Raw genomic sequence first — 15,394 nt, 5'->3', positions numbered from 1 at the left:
AAAAACTACACAAAACAGGTGAAATTTTCAATTCTTTATTGACAGTGTATTGTAATCGTACACTTCACATTAGATAATTGTGCCTGTTGCGATTTAGCCTGTCGCATACGGCTATTCATCTGTTGTCGATAAGGACGACAAAAAAAAAATTGACAAGCTCTGGGTAATATAGTCCTTTAAATAGTAAAATGCATTTAAAAGAAATGAAGTACAAGATTTGAAATCAACAGATTAAAGATACTTTGATCGATGAAAGTAAGAGACCTGGTCATATAGTTGCCAATAAATCTTAAGCCATAAAATCCAAGGTTGTATATGAGGAGGTTGCGCCAATATAGCATTAACATTAACGAACGGGTAAAAAACGAAAAAAAAACAAGACTCCTGACTGACAGTCAAGGGAATAACTACTAGATCATTAGGCTGGTATTGTCCATTTGCGAACTAGATTTCAAGAATTACATTTTTAACAGAAGGAAAGAAAATTTTCATAAATGCGTTCACAGCCATCCAATGCCTCCAAAAGACCAGACAGAAATTCGAATGAATCTCTTACTCAAAATTAATTAAGCGAAAAAAGACGGTTCATAATGGCACAGCCAGTAAAAAAACATATTTTCGTCAACAAAAATTACAGTAAGCAAAAATCATCTGCTCGTTTCCTTCCTAATGTTCCAAGAAAGCATGCCGCATCTTTGTATTGCAATCGATTTTTTTTCTAATAGGTAATCTGTGGAACGTGTTTCTCCTGATGCTGTTCTGATTAATGACCTTAACTTTTCAACAAATTGCATTGTTTCAGGAGCAAGCGTGAATAAATAATTTTCTTCAAGAGGCCTATTTATGATTATGCTTAAATCTTTCCGCTTTGTCTTTTGGAAATAACTCCGAGATCATTAGGCCGGTATGTCTACGAACTAGACATAAAGAATTTGATTACTTGAATCGCGCCATCACTTATTCAGCTTCGGTAATTCGAGTTATTGCGCCATCAAAAACCAGACAAAATGCCTTTGGGAATAACTCCTAGATCATTAATCTACGAACCTGACCTCAATTTTATTCCTCCTCGAAGGAAACCAAGTTTTTTTAAATGGGTTCAGAATTGATCAAGTTATCTTGCTTTCAAGGGTGACTATATACATCTATCGATTTTCCGTTTTTGTCACCATTTCATGAAACAGATCACAGATCCAGGCTTATTTTCTGACATAGGATCATGACTTTCAGTCAAGGGAATTAAATAGCCTCAATACGAACAACACACAATCTACGGATAATAGCGGCAGAGTCAAAATGACCCAAAATTATATCGGCTAAATTTGAAGTTTTTGGACAAAATGATGTATGGACGACTTGTACATTATCAAAAATAAGGGGCACCTTCCATACATCACTTTTCGATTGGACCACAGGTACCACCCGGAACCACCTGGAACCACTTGCAAAATCAAGCAAAATTTCGACTCTACCGCTATTATCCGTATAGTGTGTTTTGTTCGTATTGAGGCTATTTAAAGGGAATAACGTATAGAAGATTAAGTTGTCCCTGTACTAAGTCGACTTTCGCGATAACTCGATTTTTTATATTTGCTAGGTGGAGTCATAAATATCTAACAAGGGTGTGTATTCCAATACAAATGCAGATCTTTAGTACCGATTTGTTTGGATGATGATGTCATTAGTCCACAAGAATTTCCGATCGAGATAGGTTTGTCAGCAAAGTACATTTGGGGGAAGGCAATGATGACTGCATGCATATGTAAAGACAGATTTTTTTAAAATAATTATTTCATTTTAAAATAAAAACTCTGTTTGGTTTTCTATAAAATATATTTTATTTAAATGTTCGTGATATTAAAAAAGCTCTTATGTAGATGGTTTTGATCAACTGGTTACATTTAAAAAATTTAAACAATAACTTTTACGTCATTGTTCAAACTTTGCAGCTCCTACAATTCCTAGTTTTCATTTTATTTCGTTTTCACTTGTTTCACTAATTAAAATCATCTTAAAATTAATTTACAACAGCAAAAGTTTGTCTTATAACAAGTGGTAATAGGACTAAGGCCAAAAGTTTACAGAACAGAACCGATTTTCAGAAAATTACTATTTGTCCAACGAGGGAAAAAGAGTTGGAAATTATATTTCGAGGGTGTTGTAGCGTAGCGAGAGTCACAAGTCACCCGAGAACATACAATTTACAATTGTTTTCCGAGGTAAACACAACGTTTTTCACAACAAAGGCAGTTTCAGCGGAGGGTATGCAATGACTATTTTCTCGCCTGCGTAGTGAAAAATTGTTTCCTCACAAAATATTCTTCTCTCAGAAATTATGGCTTTTTTTTGTATAATTCCCTCTCAACAGACCAAAGTGTCAAATTCACTTTTACCTAATTTACTGAAATATTCCAAAATTGACAGAGATTGAAAAAGTTATCAGTCGATATGCATATCACCAACATTCTTAATTTTAAAATGCAATATTTCTTAAAGCTTTACTGTACGCCCGTTCATTCTTAAACAACAAAAAAGTGTCTAAGAAGCGTTGAAACAAGCAACTGTGACTTCTCTGACTTCGATTTCATACAATTTACTAGAAATTAATTTAAAAATCATTTTTTGGAAATTTTTAGTCATCAAAGGACAAGACAAATCGATGTTCTTAGTGGCTTTTAATATAGAAAAATGTATGCCGAAATAAAGTAATAGATTTTGTTGATAAAACTCCAGACACTTATTTCAACGAGAGAATTAACAGTTTTGATTTGTCGTTTGTTAAAAAGCTAAATTGCTTCAGAACAGTTGCAGGCACTTAATTATAAACTTACATTGTCCATTTTAATTAATCTGTGTACCTGAACACAGAACTGTTGTTCCAACTCTTCACTCATCCACATTTCTAATCTGTCTTTGTTTTTTATCATTTTTTTTTTCTTTTTATTTAATTTTTGTTGTTGTTGTTCTGAATAAGAAAAGCATAAATTTATACTAAAAATCTAACTTAAATGTTGATCGGTTTCTAAGGCTATGGCTTGTTCTTTCTTTACTTAAAACCATTTGGGAAACAAAACAAGTTGGGTGACTCAATTAACGAAATACAACAATAAAATTGTATAAACTACACGACTAAATTATATGCAATAACGTAACAGTTAAAAAGGAGGTTTATTCTTACTGGATATTGTATCTGAATCGCTCCATAGATTATCTTATTCAATCGTAGCGATAATGTTGTTCAATAGTTCAATGTTCAAATTAATTTGTGAATCGTTGCATTCATTCGACATGTTCCATATACGATTTGACAGTTCGTAGATCCGGTTCTCTCCCAGCAATATACCACCGTGCTTCAACGAAGCATACATGTGATTTGAAAGGATTTTAAAGCAATTCCGTCGACAAGTGTTATGCGAATGATTATCCCAGATCGGTGTTGCCTTTACGTACGTCCATGCCATTTGTGTGTAATCGAGTAATGCATCCCAATTTTTGGAAGTGTTCAGAGTATTGGTGTGGTCCGTTATGGTTTTTTTGAAGGCATTCAAATGTGTTGCAGCTCTAGCATAACTAATGCTATCCGTTTTCTTGGCCAATCGGGATGTGGGTAGACTTTTGTAGATGTTCTTATTCGCATAGCTCAGTTGCTCTTCCATTTGGCGTATGTCCGGTATGGGAAGCTCACTTCGAATCTTCACTTCCAATTCTGGTTGTTCTTTAACCAAGCCGCTGATGATTGCAATTAGTTGATCATGTGAATAGCCTGTGAAACGCAAAGAAATTGAATAGAGACCTTGGCATATGGTTTGCGCAGAGACAGGGTTCCACTACATCTAAAACTCATTCAATAGTCAGTCTGTCAAGACATCTAAGATCGAATACGTTCCCTACTGTAGCACCGATGTACAGGAAAGTCACTAAGATTAAACTGAATTTGAACGGTTTATGAAGAAGTCAGCGAGCTTTAGTTGAATGAAAAGTTTTTTATCCGACGATTTCATAATTTCAACTCATCTTCGCTCCACCTCCTCGTATCTAGATGTTGAATTTGATGTTCCATCACTACATCACCCAACTATTTTCCGACATTTAGACATTCTTCGTGATTTTCTGTCGTATCAAAATTTTATTTCCCAATTTCAACTCGTTTCCTGTATAATCGGTTCTACCTAAAAAATGTCCCCCTAACCGATTTTTCGGGTATTTTATTCCCACTGGCTTGATATTCCTTTTATCGGTTCTACCGTAGACATGCATGCAGTTAAATCTCGTGAAACATTCAACACTTGAAGTTTCTAACGTTTTAGCTCTTCTTTCTTACCTTTCAAAGTATCAGCCAATGGCACACCTGTATTCGTTTGTGCTATTGGTTTCTCGTCAAATTTCAGCCTTTTACCACCCGGTAACGATTGCTTCGTTAGATTTGTATTTGATTTACGTGGAACGCTCGAATGACTTTGATCGGGTGAAATCGGTGTGATATCCGTAATCAATAAACGTTTGCGTGGTGAACTACGTAATGTCATTGCAGACCGTATCGGCGTTAGCGAATCTCGAATTTTTTCAGGCGACCATAATATTGATGCGCTACGACGACCTAAACAAAATTCGCGTAAATGTTACGCAAAGCATGAAAGGAAATATGGTCGTGATGTCATCATTCATTTTGAGTTACCTCGTTGACGGATTATCATTTCGTCGGGAGAAGGCGATGCAGATGGAGATAGGTAGTTTAGCGGTATGTTATCAAACGAGTTATCGATGGCCATATCTTGAAGAACGGTAATAGGCTCTTCTTCTTCAGTGCTAACACGTAAACGATCCATCCGAACCGGTATTTCTGCCGGTTGGAAGGCACGTTGAATCATTTTCGATCTGTAAGGAAGACAACAAATTGGTCGTTTTACAGCAGCTCAGTAAGATCGAACCAACGACTTGTCAACGTTCTTTTTTCACCGACTGAAAATATTGTGTTTTTCATTGTGACTGTTCTTGTATTTGATACACAGGTGAAATTGTACTTAAAAAATCATCCACTTGGAACATGCCGGTAAGTATTTAGCTTTTCAAAATCTGAGAATTACGATTGTGTTTATCACAGAACCCAACGCTCATATTTATTTTGGATCATCTTTATTTGATGTTCCTGAATGATTTTTTGTTGCATGCATTTCCTGCATCGTAACAGCTGAACTTGTAAACACATTACTCTGACAAATATCCTACTTTTATATCGATAATCACAACAAATACTCAATCATTGCTACTTACTTTTGTCCTTTTGATTGTTTATTACGGAATTGAAGCCGTATCAATTGTAATAAACGGAATAAAACACAAAGTTTTAATGGAAATCGGAATAGTAGTTTCCCGCTTTGTTTGTATACGGGTATGACACTTATAATGCACAGTAATTTCAGAGTTTTAGGCGTTTTAGGACGTTTAGGACAAAACATAGAAATTTTGTTTTGTCAAGTTGGGTTTTCTTGTAACCTTGGGTTATAGTATTTGTTGCACTTACATTGACAGCTCGTTGATAGAAAGTGGGTAGCCATAAATGAAGAGACTTGGTTAATGTGGTTAATGTCTGTGCCGTAGTATTCGTTAATCAAAATCTACATTCTACCTTTTATTTCTCGATCGTCTGCTCATGAAACCTTTAGGAGAGGAGTGACACTGATATGTATGTTTCTCTGTTGACTGATGTCATTGTAAATACCGTCGAGTATTTACTCTATGCATTTTGTACTGAGTAGACGAAACTCATGACCTACCTCTTAATATAAGTAGCAACTTTGCAATGCTGTATTCACAAAAAGTATTTGATTCCATTTTGCTCCGCTATTCGGCTAACAAAAACCCCAATTCCGATTTTGTCTTTCACGAAGATTCTAGGATAGGCAATGACGGGCTGCTGTATGAGAAGGTTATGCCGAACGCTGGGGCCGTTATCACAAAGAATCCACTGAACTGTACTGTAATAGATCATTGTCAATGTCGTTTGAGATGTTAAATGAGCTGTCATTTTCACAAAACTAACCACAATGTTACAAAAATTTATATGGAGCTGTCATTGATTGAGGTTAGCTTTGTGAAATTGACAACTCATTTGACACTATTTTGAGAGAAGAAACCGTTATTTGACACTGATCTATATTCATACAAAATTGTAGCGCAATTTCAGTTCAACCTTGATTACACCAATCAGGACACAGCAGAAGTTACGATTTGTTTTATGTCATGCACTGACCATATGGAGCATATGATCAAGTCCGTTGCACATCCATTATTTTTTCTTTGACGTTTTGTTAAGAGTTGTCAAACGTTTACAAAATAGACTCGTCGAAATATTTTGTGAAATGGCCAATTTAACTGCGGCCGCACTTGCTAATCGAAACAAGAAACATTTCCTTGGAGTTCCGGCTCCTCTGGGTTATGTTGCTGGTGTAGGCAGAGGGTAAGAACGGAACACAATACCCCGTCGAACTGCGGTCTTTCTAACGTAACTTCTATTTACAGTGCCACTGGCTTTACCACCCGGTCTGATATTGGTCCTGCTCGTGATGCAAACGATGTGTCGTAAGTGTTTTATAAGTCTTCAGTTTCAAGTCCTGTTAATAATCGTTTATTTTGCAGTGATGATCGACATGCTCCACCAGCAGCAAAACGTAAGAAGAAAGAAGAGGAGGAAGAAGACGACGAGGACCTGAACGATTCAAATTATGACGAATTTAGTGGCTACAGCGGGTCACTGTTCTCGAAAGATCCCTATGACAAAGATGACGCAGAGGCCGATGCGATCTATGAGTCGATTGATAAACGAATGGACGAAAAACGCAAGGAATATCGAGAGAAACGATTGAAAGAGGACTTGGAGAGGTATCGTCAAGAACGGCCAAAGATACAGCAGCAATTTACTGATTTGAAGAGAAATTTAGTGAATGTAAGTGCAACGAATTGTAATTTATCTAAGCCAGCCCAGACTTCTAACCAGACTTTCATGATACAGGTGACCGCAGAGGAATGGTCTACAATACCAGAAGTTGGTGATAGTCGCAATCGAAAGCAACGCAATCCTAGAGCGGAGAAATTTACTCCATTACCGGATAGCGTTCTGTCAAGAAGTTTGGGTGGAGAATCTCAAACAAATATCGATCCACGCTCAGGATTAGCTTCAATGGTTCCGGGTGTAAATTCTACGCCTGGCATGCTAACTCCTACAGGCGATTTGGATTTGCGTAAAATTGGTCAAGCTCGTAACACATTGATGAATGTCAAGTTATCCCAAGTTTCGGATTCAGTCACTGGACAAACTGTTGTTGATCCGAAAGGTTTGTGCATACTTCAGGTTTTTCTTGTAGAATTTCGCTTAATTTTCTCTTTTTCAATAGGTTACCTGACTGACCTTCAATCAATGATTCCGACCTATGGTGGTGACATAAATGACATCAAAAAAGCGAGACTACTGCTGAAAAGCGTCCGTGAGACTAACCCTAATCATCCACCAGCTTGGATTGCATCTGCTCGTCTGGAAGAAGTAACTGGAAAAGTGCAAATGGCACGTAATTTGATTATGGCTGGATGCGAAATGAATCCATTAAGTGAAGATTTATGGTTGGAAGCTTCGCGTTTACAGCCTCCAGACACTGCTAAGGCCGTCATAGCTCAAGCTGCCCGGCACATTCCAACCTCAGTTCGGATTTGGATCAAGGCTGCCGATCTGGAAGACGAGCAAAAAGCCAAACGAAGAGTTTTCCGTAAAGCATTGGAGCATATTCCAAACTCGGTTCGTTTGTGGAAAGCTGCTGTAGAAATGGAAAATCCTGACGATGCACGAATTTTGTTATCCCGTGCCGTGGAGTGTTGTAATACCAGCGTTGAATTGTGGCTCGCGTTGGCACGTTTGGAAACGTATGAAAATGCAAGGAAAGTGCTGAACAAGGCGAGAGAAAATATTCCGACAGACAAACAAATTTGGACAACTGCTGCAAAGTTGGAAGAAGCCAATGGTAAGATTCCATCTTGATCAATGAGTTGTCTAGAACGTTAATAACATTCGGCTTTGCGCTTATAGGTAACATTCATATGGTGGAAAAAATTATCGATCGAGCACTAACATCACTCGGTGCTAATGGGGTTGAAATTAATCGAGAAATGTGGTTCCAAGAAGCAATTGAGTCGGAAAAGTCCGGAGCAGTTAATTGCTGTCAGTCGATCATTCGAGCTATAATTGCCATTGGCGTGGAGGAAGAAGACCGTAAACAAACATGGATTGACGATGCCGATTTCGTGAGTATCCCTGAATTGAGTCTAATATTTAGTTTGATTTTCCTAACCGCATCCCAAATTTTTCAGTGCGCGAAAGAAGGGGCCTACGAATGCGCTCGTGCAGTTTTCGCTCATGCATTGCAAGTTTTCCCGTCAAAGAAAAGCATTTGGTTGAGAGCCGCATACTTTGAAAAGAATCACGGCACTCGTGAAAGCCTGGAAGCTTTGCTACAACGAGCCGTAGCACACTGTCCCAAATCGGAAGTTTTGTGGTTAATGGGTGCAAAATCGAAATGGTTGGCAAACGACGTTCCTGCTGCTCGAGGCATCTTATCCTATGCTTTTCAAGCAAATCCAAATTCTGAAGACATCTGGTTGGCCGCCGTTAAATTAGAGTCTGAAAATGCAGAATACGAACGAGCAAGACGATTGCTGGCCAAGGCCCGAGCATCGGCTCCAACGCCACGTGTAATGATGAAATCTGCCAAATTGGAATGGGCTTTGAATAATCTAAGCGACGCGTTAAAATTGTTGGACGAAGCCGTAAATGTGTTTCCCGATTATGCTAAACTTTGGATGATGAAGGGACAAATTGAAGTGCAAAAGAACATGATTGATGCGGCCGGAAATACTTACATGACTGGCATAAAGAAATGTCCAACATCGATACCATTGTGGATTTTGATGTCCACGCTAGAAGTAAATCGAAATGCTTTGACCAAGGCCCGATCGATATTGGAACGTGGACGTCTCAGAAACCCGAAAACGGCATTGTTGTGGCTTGAAGCTATCCGAGTCGAATTGAAAGCTGGTCTAAAGGAAATGGCGCACACACTGTTGGCCAGAGCGATTCAAGAATGTCCAACGAATGGTGAACTTTGGGCGGAAGCGATTTTCATGGAACCGCGACCACAACGCAAGACTAAATCGGTGGATGCATTGAAGAAATGCGAACATGATCCGCACGTTTTACTCGCCGTTTCAAAACTCTTTTGGACCGAACACAAAATTGTCAAATGTCGCGAATGGTTTAACCGAACGGTGAAGATTGATCCGGATTTGGGCGATGGCTGGGCATATTTCTACAAATTTGAACTGTTGCACGGCAATGAACAACAGCAAGCCGATGTACTGGAGAGATGCAATGCGGCCGAACCGAAGCACGGTGAAGCATGGTGTCGAGTGAGTAAGAATATTGCCAATTGGTGCTTCAAGACACAAGACATTTTGAAGGCCGTTGTCAAAGATTTGCCAATTCCCATGTAATGATGTGCTGGACGTAATTAAACCACAAAAAGTAAAATATTTTTCTGTTTTTATTTTTCATTGGCCCTAATGTGTTTGTTTCAATTCCTTTACAAAAAAAAATTAAAATTTTAAACTAAAACCTGGCCCCATTGCCAATTGCCTCGGATCCATTGACATAAAACGGTTATCGTCATTTTCTGCTAATTGTTGCTTATATTGTCCGCCCCCACTGGGTGGCTTTGGTGACGAAGCCAACGCTTTGCGAGCACCTAATTCACTCTTTGCCGGCCAGGTAGGAAACATTGCCGGATCAATAGGCAACGGTAGTTCTTTGAAGTAGCTACTCTTCAGTCCTTGGTCAGCTGTAAACCTTTGCTTCGGATCGTACGTGAGAAGCCCTTGCAGCAGTGATAGTCCCAGTTCGCTGGTGAAATGAGCGAATTTTTTCCGTAGATTCGACACCGGATATTCGGCGAACGTCATTTTTTGTACGGCAGGCAGCTCACCGTAACCAGGCCAAATCTTTTCATTCGGCGTTCCTAGGTCCTGGAATTTACACAAAAAAAACTTTAGAACTTTGATCATCGTGACTTAGAATCTCAATTGTTTACCTTAAAAATACGATTCAGCTGATCAATTTCCGATTTTCCAGGAAACAGTGCGGTCATCGATAAGAATTCAGCAAAAATACAACCCACTGACCACATATCAATGGGAATTGAATATTCTTTACAGCACAGAAGCAATTCGGGGGCACGATACCATAATGTTACCACAATCGATGTGTATGCCTTCAGGGGCGAACCGTACTCTCGTGCCAAGCCAAAGTCACCGACCTGTAATCATAAAAGGGGAAGATTAGTGGCTGGATCAATGTGAAATTTTTCAATATTTTGCTTTACCTTCAGGATGCCTTTATGAGACAACAGCAGATTCGATGTTTTCAAATCACGATGTAAAATCCAATTGTCGTGTAAATGTGCCACTGCCCTCAGTAGTTGTTGTGTCAAGCATTTCACTTCAGCCGGTAAAAATACTTGTTTTCGGTGTTTCATCGTTTCCATGAGACTTTTTAGATCGTGCTCCACATAGTCCATGACAATAAAAATTTTGTCCATATTGCTGCCGACGACAATTTCCCGAACCGTTACAATATTTGGATGTTGTCCTTTCAACAGTGTATTGATCTCTCTCAGTGCGGTGATGGGAAATCCCTCTTTCTCCTTTTCCATTTTTAGACGTTTCAAGGCCACAATTTCTTCGGTTCGTTTGTCACGGGCACGATACACAACGCCATATGTACCTGTAACAAAAAAAGAATTTCTTTGAGTCCCATTAACTTTGCAATCCAATTGATTTGCCAATTACCTTCTTCGATTCTATTGAGACATTGAAATTCTTCAACCGAACGACAGCCCTGAATGCCAGGAAAGTAATTGGGTAATTGAACTTTAACCTCTTCAACTGGTGGTGTTTCTTCAACTTTTTCGGTAGGTTGATCCGGATTCTTGTCTTTTTCGAAGTCAGATGCAGGTGTTGACGAACGGCTACGATCACGCAAACGTGGCGATCTGGACGGAGTTCTCGATCTTGAGGTTCGTGACCTTGCCGGCGATTTTGATCTTGACCTCGTATGTGACCTTGTATGCGACCTGGACATTGACCGCGATCGAGATTTTCTTCTACGTCGATCCGATTTGGAGAGGTCACCTACGGATAAAGGACTTGCGACTAGCTCCTCTTCGGAATTGTCTTGATCGTCAGAGTCGTCGGTGTTGCTATCTGTATCTGAAACTGTGTCATCAGAATTATCAGAAATGTCTACGGGCTCATCATCTTTTAACTTCTTTGTCTCGGACTCTGAGTCGTCCGACATCCGTCGTTTTTTCGGCACTGGCGACACTGATTGAGGTGGATTGGTTTCCTTTTGCTCTCGTCGAAGTTCTCGTCTAGCTTCGAGCTCCTCTCTTGCCGATTCCTTACGCTTAGCCATTTCACGTTCAGCTTCAAGAAGTCTTGCTCGTCTTGCTATCAATTCCGGATCTTCTGTTTGCCTGTGTTTCTCTTCCTTGTGTTTCGATGACAGTTCCGTTTCATCATTTTCGGGACTATCGATCAGTTCGATGACGTTCTTTTTCGATTTATGCTTATACTCTTTGCGTGATATCTCTTTCTCTCTTTTGCTAGAGTGATGGTCATAACGATAAATTTCTCTATGCTCCGATCGATATTCAATTTCTGTGTGCTCTTCGGCGATAATCCGTTTCTCAGCATCGGCATATTTGTTACGTTTGATCAGCAGTCGACTCCGCAGGTCTTCCAATTCACGTTCCGCTTCCGATTTGTCAACAGCCTCTTTCCTTCGATCGTACTCTTTCGGTCGCTTCTCCATTTCTCTAATATCTTTGTGAGTGGTTCGATACTGTTCACGTTCCCTCGGATGCATTTCGTAACGTTGGTCGGGCGATTGTTGCTGTATGCGAGAATGCCTGCTACGGTCGGTACGTTCGATTCGATGTCCATGTCGACGATCAACTTGATAATCACGATCTCTCGTTCTGTCGCGCTCCTTATGTCTACGTTCAGTTCTGGAATGTTTTTTGTCTCGAGATGATTTCTTTTCTTTGTAACGATGTTCACTTCGTCCAGCTTGCGGTGGTTTTATTTCCAGTGAATCAGCAGTGTCAACGTCATAGTTACTGAAATCATAAAATTTAATTGTTAAGTTAATGGGGGCGGGAAAGATTGGTGCTGATAGCCATGCCAATCCCCCAAGTGGTATAAAAAAAATGGAAAATATTTCAAAATCCAAATAACGCAGAGGTGATTGCCGTTCTATTCTCGATTCAAAATATTTCGAAGAAATACAAGGACCGTTCGATGAGGCGACTTCATTTAGTGCAGTAAAACTTATTCCATAATGGTTCGAGTAAAAGATAAATTCTTGCTTTGTGAAGAGCGAAAATCTAAATGTCCACAGAACACCAAGTTTGTCCGGTAGAAAATTTTACTTTCGTGAGTGGGAGCTCACAAACGTTTGTTCAAATCATCGTCCTATATTTTGAAATGCATTATGCGGCGAGGAACATTCGTTCCCGTAATGTTATTCTCGATTGTGAAGCCCTTGTAAGTCACCTACATGTCATCTTGCGTGGTTAACTGCAGAAAAGGAAGAAAGTTCTCACAAAGGATGGAATTATTGACGTAGAACTTCTGGGCACAATAGGTACGGCTCAATGTAAACAATCGGTATTAACGCAATTTTATATTGATTCGGAAGTATTGTTATTGACTTGTCTGCGTCCCATCAGAACACTCTAATTTTTAATGCCGTCAGTCGATTATAAAATGCAAATGGATTGTGGATGCCAACATTGATAAACTATTGATACATTCTGCTTCCTTTGTTACCATTATAACGCTCAAAAGTTGGACGTGCATTTTTCTCGCAAGGGACTATCCATAAACGACGTCCACGAGAGAGAGCCAAACGTCAGAACAGGATACAAATATATCTCTTTAACTCTCCTTTTCACTGGACGTTGTTTAAGTTTGGTTTCCACTCAACAAAAAGTACTCCGTGAGAGAAGTGACAGAACAAAGCAAAAATTTAAAAAAAATCAATTTTGTCTCTCACACGGAGTACTTTTTTGGTAAATGGAAATCAAGCCTAATGAATAGTCCCCAAATGCCTTCATGACAACAGTGTAAGAATGGACTTTGATATCTTATGCGCGGTTCACAACATTGGCAATATCAATCCCGTGCAGCGATGAAATACTTAAACGTTTGTGAGTTTTGTCTGTAAAAATGCAATTTAGCGTCCTTTACAATCTTATAACTGCGACACGATTGGAAATTTGTTGTTCTGAGGATGATAGATTTTCAATTCACAATTTTACGAATATGTTCAAATAATACAAATTTTACTGCACTAAGACACTTACTTACAACTCGTCCGTTCAGTGTGAACCCAATGAAGTGATTGATGGTTAATTATAGACGACGAACACTTCACTGTTGCACATCATCCCTTACAAATAAGCTAAAATTTACGTGAAATTAATTATAATAATGCGAAAATAACAACACATTACTGTTGACACTGTTCTGGATGTGACCTTTGTTTTTATACTTTTATACGCTTAATTTACTAAAAAAATAACTTTTAACAAGAACATGACTCATGTACAATTTTCGCAAGTCAGTTCTCGGGATTTCTTATCAATTTTTTTTTTGTTAAGTAGTTTTCGTCTTTACGTCTCGAATCAAAATTAAAACAAAAAAAAACCAAAGGATTTTAACAAAAAAAATCACCATTACGGATGTTATATTTGGCGCCGCGGCCGATACACAAAACATCTAGCCTCACACCAGCGGGTTTATATTTTTAATTATTTTACGACTCCCATGGGTAAGACATTGATGTTTCAGTGTGAGTTCATATGCACTTATGGAGGATTGTCATAGTATTGCCTATGCAATATTAAAAATGAAATGAATAAAAATAATTTCAACTAAATAATTAACATCAATCAAAATTGATGATATCAATACATACCTATCATTTCCGTCATAGGGACTTTGTAGTTGACCGTCTTCACTCTGATCGTCTCCATCTACGGCCACGTTATTGCGTCGCTCCATACTTATTGGAAAAGTAATTGTAAATAGACTTAGTAACACAATGGTCGTATATTCGCTACCAAATTGTAGACGAGTCACTTTAAAACCGATTTTTATTTAGACAAGCTGGTGATGAATGATAAACGTTTTCAGAGCAGCTTAATAAAAATGGCGTTTAATGTCATGTACAGTGCTGTGAGCGTTACGCAAATACAGAACACATAGGGCACATAACCACACCATATTGTCAGAGAGATGATAACAGATGTCGCTGTGCTGACCCTATAGGATTTTTTTGAATATTTGGCGCACTCACACTGGAAATGATGTTTGTAAATTGAAGACTTTCGTAAATTTCTATTACATTTCTAACTAACTTCACTACAATGACATTTCATGCAAATTTACCACAGTGAAGTTATTTCACCTGAAAATAGAGCGCAAAGAATATAGTACTGAAAAAAAAATGTGGCGCCTCTACAGGCCAACCGACGTTTCCTATAGCAACTCAATAAACCAGTGCCTATATTCGCGAAAATATTTTCACGAACTTTCTCAAATTTTCACAAATTTCTCAAATTTTCACAAATTTCTCAAATTTTCACGAATTTCTCAAATTTTCACGAATTTCTTAAATTTTCGTGATTTTTCAAAAAGTTTTTTGTGAAAATTTGAGAAAATCGCGAGAATTGTGAAATTTTTTTTGAGAATATAGGCACTGCAATAAATTGAGAAATGAAATCTTTGAGTCCATTTCAAATGGAAAGTATATCATGCCACATATATTTGTATTTATTCATAACATTTTCATTTACCTAGCTGAAATAATAGCTAATTCTGACAAAAACGAAGCGAGGACTGCAAATCTTCTGTGAATTAGTTATTTGTTAATAGGAAGAAAAAGTTGGAAATTTCAAGAAAGTCTACGACGGTTTCAACGTAACAAAGAAAATTCGTTAAGTTGCTTTTCCAAGGTTCTGAAAGAACAGGTTAAGACACTTACGACGGCCGGTGAAACACTTTTGACAATTTAGACATGTTTTGTTAAACACACTCATAATGATTTTTTTTAAAATGTTTTTATCATGTCAACATTTCACACAATAGACTTTTATGATGAAAGAGAAGAAGATATTTTGACAAGTACCCCAAGGCAAGTTAAAATAAACTGGTCTTCTGTCCTTTCGCTCTCAACGTACCACGTTGAAAGAGAAGCAAATACTTTGACAAGTACCCCAAGGCAAGTTATAAT

General features: G+C 38.4%; 3 protein-coding genes across 5 annotated transcripts; 1 reads left to right on the top strand and 2 right to left on the bottom strand.

Annotated features, from left to right (window-relative positions):
- Positions 1–2,486: 2,486 nt before the first annotated feature.
- On the bottom strand, positions 2,487–5,471 carry LOC119085946. Its single transcript, XM_037196500.1, has 4 exons — positions 5,272–5,471; positions 4,676–4,875; positions 4,322–4,597; positions 2,487–3,763 (listed from the first exon to the last, which is right to left on the bottom strand). The coding sequence occupies exons 1-4, from the start codon at positions 5,454–5,456 to the stop codon at positions 3,213–3,215; spliced, it is 1,212 nt and encodes a 403-aa protein (XP_037052395.1). The 5' UTR covers positions 5,457–5,471; the 3' UTR covers positions 2,487–3,212.
- Positions 5,472–6,177: 706 nt separating this feature from the next.
- LOC119066102 (pre-mRNA-processing factor 6) lies at positions 6,178–9,573 on the top strand. The gene is made up of 7 exons (XM_037168376.1): positions 6,178–6,457; positions 6,520–6,579; positions 6,637–6,943; positions 7,010–7,331; positions 7,392–8,009; positions 8,075–8,289; positions 8,356–9,573. Exons 1-7 carry the CDS (start codon positions 6,360–6,362, stop codon positions 9,532–9,534), a joined length of 2,799 nt encoding a protein of 932 aa, XP_037024271.1. The 5' UTR covers positions 6,178–6,359; the 3' UTR covers positions 9,535–9,573.
- LOC119066103 (cyclin-dependent kinase 11B) lies at positions 9,567–14,343 on the bottom strand. 3 transcript variants are annotated; one of them, XM_037168380.1, is made up of 6 exons: positions 14,078–14,316; positions 13,464–13,992; positions 10,885–12,215; positions 10,419–10,819; positions 10,128–10,352; positions 9,567–10,062 (listed from the first exon to the last, which is right to left on the bottom strand). In XM_037168380.1, exons 3-6 carry the CDS (start codon positions 11,960–11,962, stop codon positions 9,637–9,639), a joined length of 2,130 nt encoding a protein of 709 aa, XP_037024275.1. In that variant the 5' UTR covers positions 11,963–12,215; positions 13,464–13,992; positions 14,078–14,316; the 3' UTR covers positions 9,567–9,636. The 3 variants fall into 3 exon arrangements, with proteins under 3 accessions (XP_037024275.1, XP_037024273.1, XP_037024272.1); XM_037168378.1 differs by having other exon boundaries at positions 13,834–13,992; positions 14,078–14,315; XM_037168377.1 differs by lacking the exon at positions 13,464–13,992 and having other exon boundaries at positions 14,078–14,343.
- Between the last annotated feature and the right edge of the window lie 1,051 nt (positions 14,344–15,394).

Source organism: Bradysia coprophila, chromosome IV (assembly GCF_014529535.1).
Source record: "Bradysia coprophila strain Holo2 chromosome IV, BU_Bcop_v1, whole genome shotgun sequence".
NCBI lineage: Eukaryota > Metazoa > Arthropoda > Insecta > Diptera > Sciaridae > Bradysia > Bradysia coprophila.
Note: the sequence above shows the minus strand (reverse complement) of the source record. Positions and strands in the feature narration are given on the sequence as shown.

Bases quoted from the DNA above. Each gene is read 5' to 3' on its own strand.
- LOC119085946 (XM_037196500.1), bottom strand. From the start codon at position 5,456: ATGTTTTGTCCTAAACGTCCTAAAACGCCTAAAACTCTGAAATTACTG. The intron at 4,598-4,675 runs GTAACTCAAAAT...AATTTTGTTTAG, and splicing joins AATGATAATCCGTCAACGAG to GTCGTCGTAGCGCATCAATA. The intron at 3,764-4,321 runs GTAAGAAAGAAG...TGCGTTTCACAG, and splicing joins ATTGGCTGATACTTTGAAAG to GCTATTCACATGATCAACTA.
- LOC119066102 (XM_037168376.1), top strand. From the start codon at position 6,360: ATGGCCAATTTAACTGCGGCCGCACTTGCTAATCGAAACAAGAAACAT. The intron at 6,458-6,519 runs GTAAGAACGGAA...TTCTATTTACAG, and splicing joins GTTGCTGGTGTAGGCAGAGG to TGCCACTGGCTTTACCACCC. The intron at 6,944-7,009 runs GTAAGTGCAACG...TTCATGATACAG, and splicing joins TGAAGAGAAATTTAGTGAAT to GTGACCGCAGAGGAATGGTC.
- LOC119066103 (XM_037168377.1), bottom strand. From the start codon at position 14,163: ATGGAGCGACGCAATAACGTGGCCGTAGATGGAGACGATCAGAGTGAA. The intron at 12,216-14,077 runs GTATGTATTGAT...TTATGATTTCAG, and splicing joins CCCTATGACGGAAATGATAG to TAACTATGACGTTGACACTG. The intron at 10,353-10,418 runs GTAAAGCAAAAT...TTATGATTACAG, and splicing joins CTCATAAAGGCATCCTGAAG to GTCGGTGACTTTGGCTTGGC.